Source organism: Aphidius gifuensis, linkage group LG1 (genome assembly GCF_014905175.1).
Source record: "Aphidius gifuensis isolate YNYX2018 linkage group LG1, ASM1490517v1, whole genome shotgun sequence".
NCBI lineage: Eukaryota > Metazoa > Arthropoda > Insecta > Hymenoptera > Braconidae > Aphidius > Aphidius gifuensis.
In genome coordinates, this window is record NC_057788.1 from 1479527 (window position 1) to 1494364 (window position 14838).

The window sequence follows — 14838 nt, forward strand, 5'->3', positions numbered from 1 at the left end:
CTTCAAAGTTCGTAAACTGTCTGACACGTTTTTGAGTGAAACCGGTGAATAAGATAGAAATTTTACATGCGCAAATGTTGCTGATCATATTATTTTTAAAAAACCAAGAGTAAAAAAAAATTATATTCACCTTTAAATTACAAATGAAACAATTTAAATACTTTGAAAATAAAATTATGTTGGTTTAATTAATGAAAACAATGGTTTAATTTATTGTTTTAAATTTCGATTACTGATTTGAGTTGTTTTTTTTTTTTTTCGTTTGAAGATTGAATTGACAAAGAGTCATCGATCATACTATCAATTTCATCGAGTGTTTGACAAATAAATTCAAATATTAACTCAACTAGCTATTAGAAAATAAAAATCAATACATTTTTTTTGTATTAAATTTCAATCTTTTACCCATCTATTACCTAAATTATTGACAAACAATAAAAAAAAATATAATCAGACAAAAGGAGTTCTAAAAAAAAATCAACACAATAAAAATATTAAATTTTTTTTTATATAAATTCAATTATTTACGTATTATTTTTTTTTGTTAATTCACATTTTTTTATAACAGCACTGACGTAATTTACATAAACGAAAAAAAATTAAAAATTTATTGTTTTAAAAATATAAAACACAAATGATAATCTAAAAAAAAATAATACATTTTTTATTCTATTTATTTTAGCAATAATTAATAGTAATTAAAATGAATATTTCGAAATATCAGTTATCGAATTTTCTTGTGTATTATTAGCTGTTAATTTTAATTAAAAATATCAATTTATATTTCCTTTTTGACATTCACAGTATTTTCTATTTGACAATGACAATATAAATAATTATTTAGAAAAAAAAAGAACAGTGATTTAACAAACTGGAAAAAAGCTTTATAGGTAAAATTAATTAATTAATGTGATGGTAAATAATATCATGAGATTACATGTAGTTGTAAGTACATAAATTAATTACATTGTTGATTCGATTATGTACATTATTTTTATATTATTTATATATACATTAAAATTATTTTATGAATTTTATTAAGTCATTGTTTTAAAATCTTTTTAAGACTGATTTTTTGTGGTAAAAAATTTTCTTTTATATTTTACAAATTATCATGGTTATTGGGAATTAATTGCTTTTCAATTTTTTATTTGTTTTTTTAAAAGATATTTAAACTATAAGTCAATATTTATTTAATAATTGTCTAACTTATTTTTTTAATGCTGTTTAATTTTTTTTAAGCTAAAATTAATTTTCATAATTATTTTCGATGTTTTTTTTTCTTTTAAATTTAATTTATAATTAATTGAAATTAAAGAAAAAAAATTGCAGTCATGTAAATTAATTATACGTTTTGTTTTTACATTTAAAAATTGTATAAAATTTATATTTTCATTATTTAATGGATTTTTAATATGCAATTACATGAAACATAAAAATTGTTTAATTAAAAAATTTATTAATTGAATATTTATCAATAATTAATCATTTTTAATTGAAAAAATTAAATTTTTTGATTAAAAAAAAATCAAGTATTGAAAAGGCACTTCTAATTAATGAAATGCGAATAATTTATTTCGTTTATTTTTTTTTTCTTCATTATAATCCTCCTTTTTTTATTTTTCAATTTTTTAAAATAATTTTATAATTATTTCTTTGTTTTTTTTTTTTTTTTGGTATAAACACTTATTAAATTAAAAACAAAAAAAAAATTTCTCCACTTTCTTAAAATTGTCAATTTCATTATAACATCAACAAATTTATTTTAATTTTTTAATTTAAGTCTATCATACGACCTATTTTTCAATTATTATTTAATTTTTTTCATAACATCCATTAATAATACTAGTAATTCCCAACAAACCATTTAATAATTTATTTTTTTTTCTTTTCATTTTCCTAATCAATTTATCTATTATCCTAACATTTATTTTTCTCACAAATAACAATAAATATCAAGCGTTTTATTCACAAATTTTCATTAAAAAATCAAAAAAAAAATTTATCAAAATTGAATAATTTAAAAAAAAAAAAATCAGTATCTACAAATTCATCAAAAATATACAATTAAAAATAAAAATAATCAAATGTCTAAACATTTGTTAATTTAAAAAAAAAAAAATTAAAATAAATCAATATAAATTTGATTTATTAAAAAAAAAAAAAAAATCAATTATTATTAAAATAATACCTTTTTAAAAATACGTTAACATAATTTTATGTTTTTTATTATCGCATAATTTTATTTCCCTTTTTTTTACGTTTTCTTTTTTATTTTCTATTTATTCTCTTTTATTTTTCACCTTTATTTAAATACCTTTATTCATTTTAGCAGAATAAATATCCAATGTAATTACAAAGTATTCCGTTCTATTTGGTATTTGGTCAAAGACATTTACCAGGATTTTGTGAACACCATTGTGGCCACATGGCCTCTGTTTTAATACCACGTGATTTAAGTAAATCCATATGTGATGATAGCCTTGTATAAATATTTTCTTCAGTAACAAAACTATTTGTTGGTAAGTCACTCCTTGAAAAAAAAATAAACAAATAAATATCAACAAAATAATAATATATATATATAAAAAAAGAGAAAATAATTACCATAATCTTTCAGCAAATGCTGATGCTCTTGGCCATAATCTTGGTCCAAGTGAATTTTTACCAATTTGTTCACTCCACAATGCAACTTCACCACCAAGAATTAAATGACCAGCATTTGGATAATCTTTCCATGGTCTATGATTATAAACAGTTTGCCAAGTTCTATATTCACCACATGCAGCTTCACCAATTTCACGCCATTTACCAAAACCACAATCCAAATACCATGCATCAACATGTGATAATATAACTTGATAACCATCATCAAGTAAATCACCAGTTTCTGGCCAATTTGAACCACCCCATGATTGTATAACATGTATTTTTTTATCAAAATATGTTGTTAACCATGGTCTTTTAGTTAATGGTGAACTCCATATTATAACTTTTTTAGGATTAATATCACGATTTGCTCGTATAATACGTTGATGTATTTTCATTTCAAAATCACCCCATAATGAATGTAAATCAGTTATATTCATTGTTTGCATTGCTGTTGTTATTGAGCTATATTGTGACCAGCAATCTAAATTAACTTCATCACCACCAATGTGTATTATATCTCTAACTTCAGTAATATCTAATAATTCTTTATACAATGATTCAAGTACACGATATGAATATTCATTTATTGGATTTAATTGTCCACAATTTGGCTCACCACAATATGATGACCATGGTTCTTGATTAACACATAATGATAATTCACCAAAACCATAATCATTACCCCATTGCCAACCTTCACCGGCATGTGCTGGTGAATCAATTTCAATTAATATTCTAATACCACGTATTTTAGCATAATAAACAATATCTTTAATATCATCTGGTGTATATATTTCATCTTTACTAAATGCACCCCATCTAGCCATTTGTGGAAATATTTTTGAATCATATGGAAATGATTGTGAATCACTTATATGCCAATGAAATGTATTTAACTTTGATGCAGCCATACCATCAATTACATTTTTTAATTGTTCAATATTAAAATATTGTCTACCAGTATCAATTAATAAACCACGATAATGATACATTGGTTTATCTGTTATTTTAATATTTGTTAACACCTGCAATCCACCCTGACGACTAATTGTATAATCCCACCAAAATGTTTGACTTAATGTTTCAAGACCATGACGTACACCTTGATAACTTTCAGCAATAATATGAGCTTCAATTTTTTTACCATTTTTACCAACATTTAATTTATATGATTCATCAGTATCAAGTGTTAATTTTGAATCTTTTTTTGTTGTTGCTGTTAAATATATTGTAAAACTATCAATTGTTGATTGTGATTTACCATTTGGTATTTTTATCAATGATTTTATATTATCTGTAATTATAAATTAATCATTAATTATATTTTATATTATTATTATTTATAAATTTAAAATTATTTACCAATAAAAACAGATTTTGCCTGTTCAAGAAGTGTTTTAACATCTGAATTTGGTGTATTTATTGTGACAAATTCAATTTGTTGTATGTGAATTGTTGCTGAATCTTCTTCAAGTATAATATCACCAGTTGGTCTTGGCCATAATAATCTTGTATTACCACCACAAATAGCATTACATGTTGCAAATGATATTTTTGATGATTTAACAGCTCGTTTTTCACATCTACCAGATACACATACCCATGACCATGGTGTTTGTAATGACCTATAAATATATAAAAATTATAAATTAATCAATTTATCAATTTAAAAATATATATTTAACAAACAATCATCAATCATTGATATCTAGATATATATTTAGAAAAAAAAAAAAAGAAGGAGATAAAGGGGTAAATTATAGTTAAATTCCTAGGTGGACTTGGTCAATATATAATTCCACATTGGATTGCACTACGATCACACCCTGGCTGCACCCAATTTTTTTTTTTATTTTTAATATTATTAATACTTTTCGATTAAATCCAAACAAGTCTATGCGACTTTACCTCTTGTTGTTTTTTAAATCATTCAATTTAGCCTCGATCTCCGAATTCGTCTCGTTATCAAATCTCAGTTCATTATGGATTGGTCCTTGCAACTGCTTCAAGCTATTTACAAATTAATATTTATCATAACAATCATGCAATCCATTTAAAAAAAAAAACAGAAAAAATATTTATTTATATAATTTTTTTTGTTTTCAACCCTTAGATTATTATTAAACTGTATATTTTAAGAAAAAAAAATTTAGATAAAGTTATTGATTAACAAAAAATATAATTGTTGAATGCATTAATTAATTTGTTAAATTTTTATTTAATTTATTTAATTCAATTTTATTCTAAAGTTATCACCGTAGATTTAAAAAAAAAAATGTAAATGAAATTATTACTATCTATTGACTGAAAAAAAAACCTTTAATTTTCTAATTTTTTAATAAAAAAAAATTTAATAAATAGTATTAAAGCTAGTTTAAAATGTGTTATGAGTTTTTAAGTCGTAAAAAAAATTATAAAATAATAATATCAATCGATTTTTAACATACAACCCAAACATGTAATTTTCATTATTACTATTATCATCATTTGTTAGTACTCGAATGTTTGAAATGTTAAAATCAATATAAATTATAGAAAAAATAAAAAAAAATATATCAAATTAAAAAAAAGCTCTGTAAAAAAATATGTAAAAATTTATTAAAATTATATACTTATAGAAAAATATATGGAAAAAATTTTTAAACAATATTTCTATCATAAACACACATTTGACATTATTAATAGTTTTTTTTTTTTTTAACTTATATTAATGTTAGCTGAATGTTAAATAAAAATCGAAATAAATTTTAATATTTAAAATAACACTTTTTTTAAATGTTTAAAAATTTTGTTTTGTAAATTACTTATTAATTTTTCACCTGTAAAATTATTGATATTTTTAACTTTTCATTTAATAAATTATATAAAAAAATATATTTACCGTCTTGGTGTAAATGGTTGTAGAGAAACAAGTGGTGGTGTATGAGCATACATGGCAATTAAGAGGATACCAGTGATGAGGACAAGGAAGAGGAGGGCTTTCCTCATCCAGCCACTGGGAAGTCCCCCAATCATTTTTTTCCACCTTGAATAAATAATTAAATTAATTAAATAAATAAACTAAATAAACACTCTCAATAATTTAATTTTTTTTTTTTTTTTACTACGCCATAAATTAAAAAAGAAAAAATAAAAAATTTTTTTTATTATTTTTAAACAAACCAAGTTATTTTTATACTAATATCATTAATAATTAAATTAATTTTTTTATTTTTACACCCTTATTTCCTTTTTTTAACAATTCATTCTTTGTTATTCTAATTTTGTGTGTTTTTTTTTATTTTCTTTTTATAAATTTATTGTCCTCAATTTTATTAAACACGAATACGCATTATTATTATTTTTATCTTAATCAATTATTTATTAGCTAATTTATCCAATGACGTCTATCGAAAAATTATTAATACATTCAATTGATTATTAAAAATAATATAGTATTGATTTTATATATATTTTTTTCAAATATCTTGATTTTTTTTATTTTTAAAAATTGAATTTACATCAGTTTTGATTGATGATATGTCAAAAATAAATTATATTTCACACTAGTTTATAAATTTTTATACGAAAAACTTCAATTTATTTTTCTTTCAATGGACAGACAATAAATGAAACAGGTGAATTTATTCCCAGCATATTAACAAATAAAAAAAATAGAAAAATTTCTATTATAAAAAATTATTAAAATAATTAATTATAATTGAGAAAAAAATAAAAAAAAGTAAGTTTTAAAATAGAAACAATGGCTATTTAATAATTTAAATATGTAATACTGAAATAAACCAAATTAAATATGCATTACGAGTGACCATTGTCATATTTTTTCTTTTTATATACCTATCATTCTAAGGGTTTTATGCAAAAATAGAAGTTGAGTTATATATAGTGTATAGCAAGGGTGGTTGAATAAAACATAGAGAGAGAAGTTTGTCAGTACTCATGATAATGTTAAAATATAATAAACATAAAATGCCAAGTAATCCATATGGTGGTAGACAATCTAAAGGTGTATTAGCGTGTCTAATCATAGATGACCTTAGGCTATGTTTGTGCAAAGCTACTTGTCGTGTCATCGATCTTTTAAATCTATCGATCCATCACTCTACTTTTTTATACAAAAAAAAAATATATTTTTAATGAAAAAGTTAATATTTATTTATTTAAATTTAATAATTTAAGTGTTGATTTATTATTGTAATTAATATTAGGCCAAATTTGAATTTTCATTTTTCCTTTTTCTCTAATTTTATAATTTTTTTTATTAATTATTTAAATTAATTTTTTGCTATTAATAATAATATAAATAAATAAAATTTTATTCTATAATAATTAAATTAAAATGTAAACAAAATAGTTTTATATATTAATAAATTTTAACTAATGATAATTAATTATGAGTTAATTTTAAATTATTTAGTTTTGTTTATTTTTTTTTCTTGTAAATTTTGTATTAATTTTTATTTAATAAATTTGTCTTTGATTGGGTTTAAAAGGACAAGGGTTAATTCATTCATGCTCGTGTCTCATAGACTTTTACAAATTTTTTTTTTATTTTTTTTTGCATTTTAATTGAAAAAATTCAGTGATCTGAATTTAATTGATAATTACGTCATGGGGTGAGATGACCGATTGAGGGATTTTTTTATATGTTGATTAAGAGGTATGAAGAGGGTATTTAAAACCATGACGCAAATTGCGGAGGGAGTTGTTGGGTTGTTGTATTCTGAATATACCCATAGAGTTAGTTTGTAGCCAAGCAACGGCGCAATGACCACAGTTGAGAACGAAACACTGACTGTTACGGACGGTCTTGACCTTCCTTGAATTAAAGGAGCTTTTTTTTTTTTTTTATCCACCTTCCAAAAGTATAGTAATTAAATTTTTTAAAAATAATATTCAAATAAAAATAGAGACATATTTTAATAATTAAAAGAATATTGTTTTTTTATAAAATTATTAAAACACCTGTGATTGTATTGAGTTAGTGATTTGTGTCGGTGTGGGTTTTTTTTTGGTGAAAAAATATTTTAAATATTTTAAATAATTGGTGAAATATAATAGTGTAAATTTAAATTGAAGAAAAAAATTATTTGCTTGATATTTAATAGGATAAATAATAGTGGTGAAATTAAATTGTGTGGAAATTAAATTTTTTTAATCAAAAAAAAAATCAGGATGATCTAGAATCAAAGCAAACGTGATGTTGGATTTGAAAAATTGTAAGAAATTTTTAATTAAATAATAACTATTAATTTATTGATAATGTTTTTTAATTTGTTTTTTTTTTTTGTGTTGATATTTACCTTGTTCGTAATAATTTTTTTCCAATGGTGATTAGAGTAGTTGTTAACATTTTAAAAAATTATTTTTTAAATTTTTATTATTCGGGGGTTTTTTGTAAACCGACGTGGCCGAGGGTATAACAACAAGTGCGACAAAGTTGATGAGAACTAGGTCTCAGTTTATTTATTATTCAAGGATATTCAATAAAGCCTGTAAAATTATATTTTCATATACAAAAAAAAAGAAAAAAAAAAAAAATTAATTTAATTAATAATAAAACTGAAAATAATTAAAATATTCAATTTTATTTTCCCTTAAAAAAAAAAACAAATAAATCCTTAAAATTTTTAATTATTTTTTTGATAGAAATTTTCTAATATATTACCTGTAAATTTTGACGGCTTCGAATCATCCAGTCTAGAAGAAATTTTCACACCTGTAATTAGAATTTTTTAAAATTACTCTCAAATTAAATTAAAATTTTTATTTAAATTATTTACAATATTATATTTTACATCAAATATGCAATAACAATATTTATTTTTCTTTTTCGATTTTAGTTTTTCAATTCGACGAAGATATAAGCTGAGCAAATCCCAGTAACCCATCATAATTTTTGTGATTTATTCTTCACTCAACAATCATCTATCTATTACAAGAAGAAAGTAATTAAACAATATAATTATTTTTAAAAAATCTATGATAATGTCTATGAGGAGAATCGCCGTTTTGGCAGCAGTACATTCATCCCAACTGAATAATACACCTGGTTACAATTCGACAAGTAATAATCATGGAAAAACCAACAGATACGATAACGAAATGCATGAAAATGTCAACGTGCTTCTTGGAGGGTAAGAAAAAAAAAAAATTCTATATTCAATATAAAAACCTTTAATCGACCTTTGATTATAAAAAAAAAAAAAAAAAAAAATATCAGAATACAAATTTAGAAAAATAAATTAATTCAAGTGTATAAGAAAAATTTCAAATGTAAAATTAATTTAAGCTTATAAATATTTAATAATTATTAATAAAAAATTGTATTTAATTTTTTTAGTGCAATGATGAGTGGACTTATATTTATGATTGTATTTATTTGTTATTGTTGTCATCGTAATGTTAATAAACAACGACCACATGAGTATACAAATTACTGGAGACCAGAACCAGAAATTCAAAATTTAGAAATATTTACAATGGATTCACATGCAATGGTAAATAATAAAATAAATAATGAAATTATTTATTAAATAATATGGTTAATTAATTTAAGATCCATTTATCAATTTGAAATTTAATTAACAATTTTTATAATTTGTTAAAAAAAAATAGGGAAGATTTTTGGGTGCACCACAATGTTGGGAACAAAATGGTCCAGATGATTTACCAACAACAATGTCATTACCATGTATTGTCAACACTGGACCACCACCATCATATGAAAGTTTAATATTTAATAGTAATAAAAATATGAAAAAATTAATTGATAGAAAAGAATCATCATCAGGTAATGATAGTACAGTATGTACACTATCAACAGTTGATGACAATGAAAATTGTTGTCAACAATTAAATAATTTAAAAAAAGAAGACGATGAAGAACTTCCTTCTTATGAAACAGCACTTAAACTTGAGGCAAATGGTTACGTTTAAAAATATTATTTGATCAATTTTTATTACGTAATTATTTAATTTTCGAAGAATTGATTTCGATTATTATTTATTTATTTTTGTCGAAATGTTGATAGAAAATATTCGTAATATTTAATTGATCAAGTGCCTCGAATTAAAAATTATAATTTTCTTTTTTTTTTAATAATAAAACCAAAGTTGCCTGAAGAGTTTTTAAACTCTACAAAAAAAAAAACATACCACAACCAAAAATATATCATAGTAAATATAATAAAAATAAAAAAATAGTTGAATTTTATTTTTTACGTATTTTAGATTGTAAGATTTTGTACATAGTAAAAAAGAAAATAATTATTTAAATAATTTAATATTTTTAATCTTAGATTGAATAATTATGTTGTATAGAAAAATTGAAAGAAAAAAAAAATTTATTTGTATTATTAGGTTATTTAAATAATGTCGTTTATCAAGTATGTCAACCTGTCGACAGGTTAATTGTTATAAAAAAAAAAAATAATAAGAATTAATCAATTGTAATTTTGTTTTGTGTTTATAATTTTTAAAAATGTCAGGTAAATTTTCATTGAAATTGATATATTGTATTTGAGTGATTTTAAAATTGAATTTTGTTATCAGTAAATTTATTTTTGGTTTCATTGAAAGACAAGTGTGTGGATTATTCGAAATTAATTTTTTTCTTTGTTGATTTTATTTCAATTAATCTTATCACAAAATAAATAATATTTCAAGTGTACAAACAATGATAATGTATTTTTGATTTTTAAATTTAAAAAACATATGTGTGTGTTTATATTATTATTATTTTTTGTGAAAAATATGAGTGATGAATAAAAACAGATATTTAATTGAATGAATAAATTATAGATTGTTTGTTTATTTATTTATTATTTTGTGTTATTTTTTAATTTATTTTTAGGCTTTAATTTAATTTAAAAAAACAATTGTTTATTTGATATTTAATAGAATAAATATTCACTTTCTAAAAGTATATTAATTAAGTTTTTTAAAAATAATATTCAAAAAAAAATAGAGACATATTTTAATAATTAAAAGAATATTGTGTTTTTATAAAATTATTAAAACACCTGTGACTGTATTGAGTTAGTGATTTGTGTCGGTGTGGGTTTTTTTTTGTGAAAAAATATTTTAAATATTTTAAATAATTGGTGAAATATAATAGTGTAAATTTAAATTGAAGAAAAAAATTATTTGCTTGATATTTAATAGGATAAATAATAGTGGTGAAATTAAATTGTGTGGAAATTAAATTTTTTTAATCAAAAAAAAAAATCAGGATGATCTAGAATCAAAGCAAACGTGATGTTGGATTTGAAAAATTGTAAGAAATTTTTAATTAAATAATAACTATTAATTTATTGATAATGTTTTTTAATTTGTTTTTTTTTTGTGTTAATATTTACCTTGTTTGTAATAATTTTTTTCCAATGGTGATTAGAGTAGTTGTTAACATTTTAAAAAATTATTTTTTAAATTTTTATTATTCGGGGGTTTTAAACCAACGTGGCCCAGAAAAGAATTAAATCTGAATTATGATAAAAATTACACAAATAAATTATAAACTATTCAATTTAATTTTTTTATTTATATTAATCAAGACTTTAAATTTTTGGCAAATGCTTGTTTTTTTCCTGGGTCATTCGGTCAATTTTATAAATAGCCATTTCTAAGTAACAAAATTACACGACTACTGTCTCGAGTCTAATCATTCATTAATTTTTTTTTCTTGTCTAATAAATTCACTCCATTTATTACAACTACTACTCCGTTTGTTTTTTAAAAATTAAATTTAAACGATCTATTAAAATTAATAAACCCAAATTTAAATACTAAAAATTATTTTTAAAAAAAATCAACTAGTTTCACATAGTAAAATAAATATTATTTAGAAATTTTTTTTTTTTTTTCATATATTATTACAATGTTAATAATAATTATTTATCAAATTAAAAAAAAAAAAAAAACAACAGTATTATTTAAAAAATATTAATAAATTCAAAAAACTAATTTTTTTGTAAATTAATTTAATAATGATAACAATTTGAATAATTGATTACAATTTTATTTCTTTATCAATTCACGAATGTAGGTGCAAGGACATAAAAAAAACAGATAATTTTTATCTCATGAACAATTAAATATACGTAAATATTTTTTCACCTTACTTTGTAAAAAATAAATCACTTATTTACTCTCTTATCTTTCTATTTTTTATTTGTTTAACTTTTATTTATATTTATTTTACTATATACCTATTTAAAAAAATATAAAATAGTATCAACAAATATTTGCATTAACGTAAAGAGTCGATAAAGATATTAAATATTTTATGATGTTATTACATTTAGTAAAAACACATTGATAAAAAAATAAAAACAATGAAACAGTAGTAATAATTATTTTACTCCAAAAACTATTTTACTCCGAAAAAAAAGTATAATTAATTTGAAAGTTTAATTAATTTAGTAAATTAATAATAATAATAATATTAATTTAAAATGTATTCGACTCAAGTTTAAAATCGAATAAATAACTGAAAAATATTTGATGAATTTATGAGGTAAAATGAGCTCGTAAAATAAATTTAAAAAAAAAAAAAATCTCATTTGTATAAATACGTCAACGAAATTTGTACGTATTCATGTTTCATAATGTCATCAATTTTTTAAATAAAATATATACAAAGTAATATATTGTTTTTCCATTCCGGCTTCTTTATAGAATTAAAAAAAAAAATCCCAGGTAATCGCTTTATATTTGTTTTTCATGTCAAAACATTTTTTTTATTCATCAGATTATTCGATAAAAAAATTCAACATTTATCATGATTTTAAAGAATTTATTTAAACAATTTATAACTCGTTTAATTTATTTCGCAAAAATTAAATTTTTTTGCAACAATAATTTATCTATTCTACCTGTATTTTAATTAGCAAAAAAAAAAAAAAAAATATGTAATTGAACAGCTCCAGGTAAATTCCTGGATATCGATTGCACAGGCGCATGAATTTTTTTTTTTTGCAGGTTATGCTATTTACCATTTTATTTGCCAATTTGTTATCAACAATTATCAGCAAAATAAACAAATAATAAAAACCAACAAAAGCCTTATAAAAAATTTCAAAAAAAAAAAATAATTAATACTCTTTATTTAAAACAAAACGAAAATTTCTTTAAAATAAAAAATTAATTTTCATTTGTTATTAATTAAACAAATATTAAAAAAATAATTATTAATATTTTATTAACTAAATTAACAATAGCATAATGAATAATATTTTTAAAAAATATTAATTATTTTATTTTTCAATTTAAAATACTAAATTTATTTATTTTTAACTTACCTTTCTCTTTTTTTTTTTTTTTTCTCTCAGTTGATATTCGAAATTTATTTACTCATTCATAGAAAAAAATTTAAAAAAAAATATATTTCGATTTATATTTAAAAATTAATAATCAACTAATTATCACTTTAAAATTATTAATTTAATTATCACATAATAAATTTAAATATTTATTAAGTCACACTGCGTTTTTCGAAAAAAAAAAAAAAAAATTTCTATTGTTGAAATAATCATTTGAATATTTTGCGATGAATGTTCGATGAGTGTTTTATGCTAATATCGTAAACAAGCATTGTCTTGCACTATCACTGATAAAAGTCAATTAAAATATAACAAAAATAATTATTATCTATTTATAATATTGCGCAGTAAAAATTCACATAAATTACATTAAAAAAAAAAGATAATTATTTTCACCTAATTCCTGCGGTTTTTATTTTATTATATATATTTTTTTATGAGGCTTCTGTGAATCAATCTACCTACTCCGTTTTATTTTTTTTATACACTACATATTTTTTTTTTTTTTTTTTTATTATTTATCTTTCAAGAACCGCTAGTTGCTGCTTATTCGACCGCCCGGCTGACGATGCTGGCGATGAACTGTCTGTCGTTGTTACTCTCTAAAACACGATTTTCGCAGACTCCCCATTTTGCAATCTAAGCAAATTAAATTTTTTTTTTCTTCTTTTTCAGTGTATATATATATAACATTAATACACCTTTATTAAAATACTCATATATTTCATTTAATAATATTTTATTAAGCTCTAAAGTAATTTTTTTTTGTTTATTAGCTCATTTTTTGTTTTTTTTTTCGATTGCATTTTAAAATTATCAGACACTTTTACTTTGTTGCAAACAGTTGCAAATTTGCAGTTATTAATTTTTTTACCTATTTTGTATACTTTTTGCATGTGTGTTAGTGTATTTGTGTGTGTTTTTTATAATCTAAAAATTCGGAGAATTGAGAGAAAACATTTTTTGGATTTTAGTGTAATTAATTGATAAAATGTTTTCATTTTTTTTTTATATGTTTTTATTATTTCAAGATTATTTTTGTTATTGGTCTAATGCACTTGCTGTCATTACATATTAAAAATTAAATTCAGTTTTTTTTTTATCGAATTAATTCATTGGGAATTCGACTCTCGACAATTTCAGGTGATTCTAAAATTTTTGAAATAAATCGCTAACTTATCAACTGTAGATAATTCAAAAAAAGATATTTAAAAAAATCATAATAATAAAATTTAATAATAATTAATTTAAATAATAAAAATTAATTATTTTAATTATTATTTATTTTAAAAAAATTTTTTAAAACATTTCAATATACATTTTTATTATTTTTTTTTTAAATATATTTAAATTTTATTATTACTACTTTACTTATCAACTAAATTAAACAACTATTAAATTTTTTTTTTTTTCTTTAAATATTATACTTATTCTATTATTTTTAAATATTGAAATAGATTAATTTTCTTTGTTAATAGTTTAATTAATATCAATTAATTAAAGATTTAGAAGAAAAAATGAATTTTTATTTTAATTATTTAAAGTTTTTTTTTTTAATGATAATTTTGAAATTATAATATGAAAAAAATTATTATTCAATTTATTATTAAAAAATATTATAATTTTAAATTGTTGTTATGCGCTGATTAATCATTTGGTATTGATATCTAAATTTTTTATGCATAATCTCTATCAAACTCTGGTTTTAAATTAAATTATAAAACAATAAATTAATGATAAGAATTTTTTATCATAATAAACATTTAGTAATTTAGTAGTTATAAAAATAACGCTGTCACTTTGTATTATATTTTGAAATATGCGCAATAAAAAAGATAAATGTTTGAACAATTTGTTATATTTT

General features: G+C 20.5%; 2 protein-coding genes across 4 annotated transcripts; one reads left to right on the forward strand and one right to left on the reverse strand.

Moving 5' to 3' along the window:
* Positions 1-1651: 1651 nt before the first annotated feature.
* On the reverse strand, positions 1652-14157 carry LOC122860801 (probable beta-hexosaminidase fdl). 3 transcript variants are annotated; one of them, XM_044164792.1, is made up of 7 exons: positions 8321-8362; positions 7956-8145; positions 5534-5677; positions 4561-4662; positions 4015-4277; positions 2608-3946; positions 1652-2533 (listed from the first exon to the last, which is right to left on the reverse strand). In XM_044164792.1, the coding sequence occupies exons 2-7, from the start codon at positions 8003-8005 to the stop codon at positions 2386-2388; spliced, it is 2046 nt and encodes a 681-aa protein (XP_044020727.1). In that variant the 5' UTR covers positions 8006-8145; positions 8321-8362; the 3' UTR covers positions 1652-2385. The 3 variants fall into 3 exon arrangements, with proteins under 3 accessions (XP_044020727.1, XP_044020729.1, XP_044020728.1); XM_044164794.1 differs by lacking the exon at positions 4561-4662 and adding an exon at positions 12954-14157 and having other exon boundaries at positions 1879-2533; positions 8321-8371; XM_044164793.1 differs by lacking the exon at positions 7956-8145 and adding an exon at positions 12954-12972 and having other exon boundaries at positions 1879-2533; positions 8321-8371.
* Positions 7133-10968, forward strand: LOC122860805. Its single transcript, XM_044164799.1, has 4 exons — positions 7133-7871; positions 8496-8789; positions 8996-9152; positions 9271-10968. Exons 2-4 carry the CDS (start codon positions 8635-8637, stop codon positions 9589-9591), a joined length of 633 nt encoding a protein of 210 aa, XP_044020734.1. The 5' UTR covers positions 7133-7871; positions 8496-8634; the 3' UTR covers positions 9592-10968.
* Positions 14158-14838: the final 681 nt, after the last annotated feature.

Bases quoted from the DNA above. Each gene is read 5' to 3' on its own strand.
- LOC122860801 (XM_044164792.1), bottom strand. From the start codon at position 8,005: ATGTTAACAACTACTCTAATCACCATTGGAAAAAAATTATTACGAACA. The intron at 4,663-5,533 runs GTAAATATATTT...ATTTGTAAATAG, and splicing joins CAACCATTTACACCAAGACG to CTTGAAGCAGTTGCAAGGAC. The intron at 4,278-4,560 runs GTAAAGTCGCAT...ATATATTTATAG, and splicing joins GATTTAAAAAACAACAAGAG to GTCATTACAAACACCATGGT.
- LOC122860805 (XM_044164799.1), top strand. From the start codon at position 8,635: ATGATAATGTCTATGAGGAGAATCGCCGTTTTGGCAGCAGTACATTCA. The intron at 8,790-8,995 runs GTAAGAAAAAAA...TAATTTTTTTAG, and splicing joins GTCAACGTGCTTCTTGGAGG to TGCAATGATGAGTGGACTTA. The intron at 9,153-9,270 runs GTAAATAATAAA...AAAAAAAAATAG, and splicing joins CAATGGATTCACATGCAATG to GGAAGATTTTTGGGTGCACC.